General features: G+C 42.7%; 1 protein-coding gene and 1 long non-coding RNA gene across 3 annotated transcripts in view; one reads left to right on the top strand and one right to left on the bottom strand.

Moving 5' to 3' along the window:
- LOC116685773 (cysteine--tRNA ligase, cytoplasmic) overlaps positions 1-5,142 on the top strand; it is a 30,971-nt gene that overhangs the window by 7,765 nt on the left and 18,064 nt on the right. For both annotated transcript variants that reach the window (XM_032510701.1, XM_032510702.1), the window contains 5 exons: positions 1,265-1,353; positions 1,472-1,568; positions 3,297-3,395; positions 3,722-3,871; positions 4,844-4,984. In XM_032510701.1, coding sequence (XP_032366592.1) covers positions 1,265-1,353; positions 1,472-1,568; positions 3,297-3,395; positions 3,722-3,871; positions 4,844-4,984 — 576 coding nt within the window. The remainder of the gene's footprint in view (positions 1-1,264; positions 1,354-1,471; positions 1,569-3,296; positions 3,396-3,721; positions 3,872-4,843; positions 4,985-5,142) is intronic.
- LOC116685801 (uncharacterized) overlaps positions 116-5,142 on the bottom strand; it is a 22,265-nt gene continuing 17,238 nt past the window's right edge. Inside the window, exon 3 of the long non-coding RNA XR_004331048.1 lies at positions 116-129. This is a non-coding gene — a long non-coding RNA (uncharacterized LOC116685801). The remainder of the gene's footprint in view (positions 130-5,142) is intronic.

Here is a 5,142-nt window from a genome sequence, read left to right as displayed (position 1 = left end):
GGGGGGGTAGCCCTAATCTCCAAAGTGAGGGGGACAGGTTGTTCAGGATTCAAAGATCCTCTCCCATTTATCTCTCCAAATCACAGATTCCAAGTAGCCGACATTTCATTTATGATTGATGGAAACACTCTGCATTTTTCCGTAAACCGTTCCATACTGTTTAACTGCACCATCTCGTCCAATAAGAGGATCCGCTAACATGTGACCTGGCCACACGAAGGTGGAGCAGGCCATCCTACCTAATATGTGGTGCTAAGGTCATTAATATGCAAAAAGACGAGACATACAAAAAAAACTTGTAAAATAGTTTTGTAGGAATAAAAAGATGAAGAATCTGCGCCCGGGTTGAGGTTGAGGGGGGTAAAGGGGGGTGATTCTGTGGGGGCATGCAATTACCTCCCCCCCCCCTTCCCCCCGTGAGAACGTTTTGTCTGTAACAGCCCAAATTTGGTGGCCTCTGGCCCATTCTAATTCCCACTATTCCCTCAAATACACTGGTCTCAATTATTCCATATGTTAATGAGTTTTCCTCCCTATATTATTTGAATATATTTTTTTATGCTATATTATTGCCTAAATCGATCAACTGAATCAACCTGAGTAACGTGCACACTCGCCTACTTATGGTGCGTTCAAATGAACTCAGACGTGTTGTAAGTGTGGGGGACAGAGGGCACCGACATGGAAAGTGCGAGGGACATTTCCCCCACGTACCCCGGGGACACTACGACCTTGGTTGGAGGCAAATATCTAATCCTTGTCAGTGTTTGTGGAAAGCCATCGTCATAAATTATCTCGACACAATGTACGGAGCACAGAGAAACAGATTGTGAGAGAGGATGCACATGTGTCCTTTTGTTATTACTGAACAAGATTAGATTAGATTAGATTCTACTTTATTCATCCCACAACGGGGAAATTTCCTCATTACAGCAGCAGCATTTTCTACAAAACAGCAAAAAACAAAAACACACAGACAAGTAAACACACAAGAAATACAGGCAAACAACAGACAATGATTATATGGTAGACTGAAAGTAAGCAAAATGGCGTCAAATGAAGGTATTTTAAAGTGCGGTTGCCATGATACAAGAAACAATATTGCGGTGTAAGTGACGTTAAAATTAAACAGAATGTGTATGTGTGCATGTGAACAAGCTGTGCTGTGTAATCCAGAGGCTTCCCAGAGGCAAACAACCGCAAGGTGGTCATTTTTTTTCTTCTTTTTTTTGTAAATCAACTCTCAAACTTTTTTATGTTTCAGGAGCCGTTCGTTCCCCAGAGAGGGAACAAAGTAACGTGGTACTGCTGCGGACCGACGGTGTACGATGCCTCGCACATGGGACACGCCAGGTAAAAAGAAAAAGTAACGCTTGTTCAAGACGTGAGTTTCATCCTTACAACGGATTACAAAGGAGGTTTGTTGTGGTGTAACTAGATTTTATTTTTCTGAATGTGTCTCTTTGTGCAGGTCCTACATATCTTTTGATATTCTGCGAAGGATACTGAAGGACTACTTCAAGTACGATGTCCTCTACTGCATGAACATCACAGACATAGACGACAAAGTGAGTTGGATTTTAAGCGTCGGGTGTACTCGAACGCAACACCGTGCGTGGGCGGCCGTAGATGGCGTGCGCGCTACAAGCACGCAACTCATTGTTCGTTGCGGTATTCTCCCATAATAATAATCTGTAAATAAGCAAGTAGTAGAGAAGATGGGCGCCTGGAAAGTTCACCTGGTAGAGCGTGCGCCCCCCCGCAAACGCTCAGTCCTTGTCGCAGCTGCAGGTTCGACTCTGACCTGCATCCCTTTGCTGCATGTCATTCCCTCTCTCTCTCTCCCCTTTCACATCCTCAGCTGTCCTATATAATAAAGTCCTAAAATGCCCCAAAAAAGAATTTTTAAAAAGAAATAGGGAAAAAGAAGAGACTGTAAGTAAAGGAAAGCAGGCTGCCTGGCAACGGTAGTAAAAACATCCATGTTAAACACCAATGTACCGCCAAACATTACATTTGTCTACTCTAATCATTAACGTGACTGTTGTTTTTATCAAAATCAAAATGACTGCCTGTAACATGAATGGAATTACACGAAGCCGTTTTTTTAGCTTTGACAAAACAATCTCTCATGTTGTTCCACGCTCTCTGTCACTGGCCAATTTGAGTCGCGCACGCTCAGATTTAAACGGTTTACGACATAACTGTCATACTGAAATTTGTGAAATCCATGAAATAAAAAACTTTTCTCTTTACAAATGATAAAAATAGTTTGTTATTGTTGTTTGGTTGCTAACGTTGGCTCAAAACACCATTCGACTGACAGCCTTTGTTGTGTTTGATGCTAACGTGTAGCCAGAAGTGAACTAACTTCATTAATTAGGTCCATTTTTACTGTGTTGACATTACAAAAGTCTCTCGCAAGCATCTTATGTGCTAGCCATAGACGGTTAATGCTAACTACTTGTTGTAAAGTGACGCAAACGCGACTCAAATCTGCACTCTCCTCTCATTGGGCAGTAACAGAGCCTTCGCACTGGAATCGACAGCCGTTGTGACGTCATGTTATTACGCGCGCACCTCACACAGGCCAGGAACACCGCTGCGACCATAAATTAAGCTTTACTAAAAGGTTTATTCTCCACAGTTTTGTACTTTTACATCTTTTATTAGGTGAAGGGGGAAAAAAAGAACAAAAACTTTGCATAATCTTTCTAGACCTAATCTTAAAGGGATAGTTCAGACGTTTGTTTAGTGTGGTTGTCTGAGCTACTTCTCCGTAGTCAGTTGCCGTTTCTCACTGGCAAGGATCCTTCCTTGGGAGGACTAGTCCTCCCAAGGAAGGATCCTTCAGGAGCAGGTCAGAGTCCTCCTTAGCATTTGGAGAACATGTACAAGGGAACAGGCTATCAAGTGCACGTCATTGCGGGCTTGCTTCATTGAATTTGTTTCTGTTACCGGGCTGTTCAGTTATTTTGTTGAGATGGAGAAGGTGAATCAGCAGCCGTTTCTTAATGTCAAGGAAGGATCCTCCAAAGCCAGGATTTGGAGGATGCTACGTCATTGACCATCCTTGACCCTGGGAAACGACTCCCGTGTTAGCTACGGTAGATGGCGGTCGGCACGACAACAGTTTGGAGAAGCAATTAGGAGTAGCAACACATGGATAAGCAATGTCCTGCTTTGGAGGGGGGCAACCCCTAAACACATTTTAGACACCCAAAAACATCTGTCAGTTTCTCTTAAGTCATTATGTTTAACTTTTTTGGCTTTGTGTTGGTATTTCTCTCTCCCAGATCATTAAAAGGGCCCGGCAGAACCACCTCCTAGACCAGTACAAGGAGAAGCAACCACAAGCTGCTCAAATCCTGCAGGACGTCCTCAGCGCCAGAGTGGTGAGACCAAACTCTCAACTAGCCTTTGGTACAACGATAAGAGCCTTGCAGACAAGTTTCAGGGGGGCAGTAAAGTCTATCAGATCTAATGCTTGGGAAGCAGAGACTGGTTCAAACAAAGGGCTGTGGACACTTTATCTGGGATTTGAAGCACCAGAGACACTATAGACCCAACTCTAAGCATGGATATCTTCTGATGAAGTTTGGGACTGTCGAATTCTGAAATCATAATATTAACGATTTATACAATTTATAGACTCAACTTCAGTTAACCTGAAGGTTTCTGTTTTTTACTTAAATCCTCATGCACGTGTGTTATTTTTCAGCCCTTTCAGGCCAACTTGGCTGGGACGACAGACCCAGATAAGAAGCAGATGCTGGAGAGGCTGGACGCTGCTGTTACAGCCGCTCTGCAGCCCCTGCAGGCAGCGATGGAGGGCAAAGCAGCAGACCAGGTCGTACAACCTCTGGCACAGGTAAGACTCACTGAGCAGACCAGGTCGTACCACCTCTGGCACAGGTAAGACTCACTGAGCAGACCAGGTTGTACCACCTCTGGCACAGGTAAGACTCACTGAGCAGACCAGGTGTTCCCTTCAGTCACTTACTGCAATTCCTTGAAGGTGCACTGCCACACGTGTTTCATTACTTTGTGGTAAATAGGAAGTTCTACTACTGAGTTCTAATAACAATAATTCATGGTGAATGTATATTTATAGCCAAAGGCTTTATTGTTATTGTTGTTATCTTTATACTGTCTTTCTCTCTATACTGTATTTTGCTGAGAACTGCTGCTGGAAATTTCAGTTTCCTTGCTGAAGTCATCCAAAAAGGATTAATAAAGAGAAGTCTAATGGACTGTAACATTTTTTGTTGATAAAATGCCTTGGTTATTTTGCTTCAAGCCATTTTAGCATAATCAGAATCAGAATCAGCTTTATTCGCCAGGTATGAGGACACATACGAGGAATTTGTCTTTGGAGCATCGTTACTCACACTGTGCTTACACATACATATCAACCAAAACAGAAATATACACACTAATATATATATTACTGGCATCAGTTTGGTTTGAAATGGGTATTGGGAAAGAGACTAAGTGCATTTCCAGAAGTGCAGGGTACAATAACGCACAGGTGATGTTTTGAAAGACGCTGTCCTGTAGCTTACTAATGTACATGAATAAAATTGTGGTTTAATGTAGTATGTATATTTTTTTTAATCCAGAAACTTGTTACAAAGCAAACCGATTTCCCTAATATTAGTTATTTGTAGTCACTGGAGCCAATAATATCGGTCGGGCTCTATTGACTGATAAATATTTCTTCTGTCATGGCAGGAAAGCAGTGGCATGAAAAATACAGTGTATTTGTAGATAAATTGAGGGAAAGAAAATCTAGATTTCTAGGCTTTATTAACTTTATTTATTAACTTTTTTTTCTTCCAAGGTGCTGTTGGAGAACTCCAAGGACCTGCTGGCTGATTGGTTGGATACGCAGTTCGGAAGTCAAGTCACGGAAAATTCAATCTTCTCCATTCTCCCCAATTATTGGGAGGGAGAGTACCACAAAGACATGGACGCCCTGAACGTAAGTAGAGGCACAGCAAAGTGTTTTCTAAAGGCCGTTTCAGGAAATTATAGATCCGAAGCCGAGGGCCAGATTAAGGGCTCGGACCCAAACCCTAACTGCCTAGTGGTGCAGTCTAATTTTTTTTAGTTGTGAGTACACAGCGATCCCCCCCCCCC

Source organism: Etheostoma spectabile, unplaced genomic scaffold (assembly GCF_008692095.1).
Source record: "Etheostoma spectabile isolate EspeVRDwgs_2016 unplaced genomic scaffold, UIUC_Espe_1.0 scaffold270, whole genome shotgun sequence".
Taxonomy (NCBI): Eukaryota; Metazoa; Chordata; class Actinopteri; order Perciformes; family Percidae; genus Etheostoma; species Etheostoma spectabile.
The sequence above is the reverse complement of the archived record's forward strand: the minus strand, read 5'-3'. Positions and strand labels throughout refer to the sequence as shown.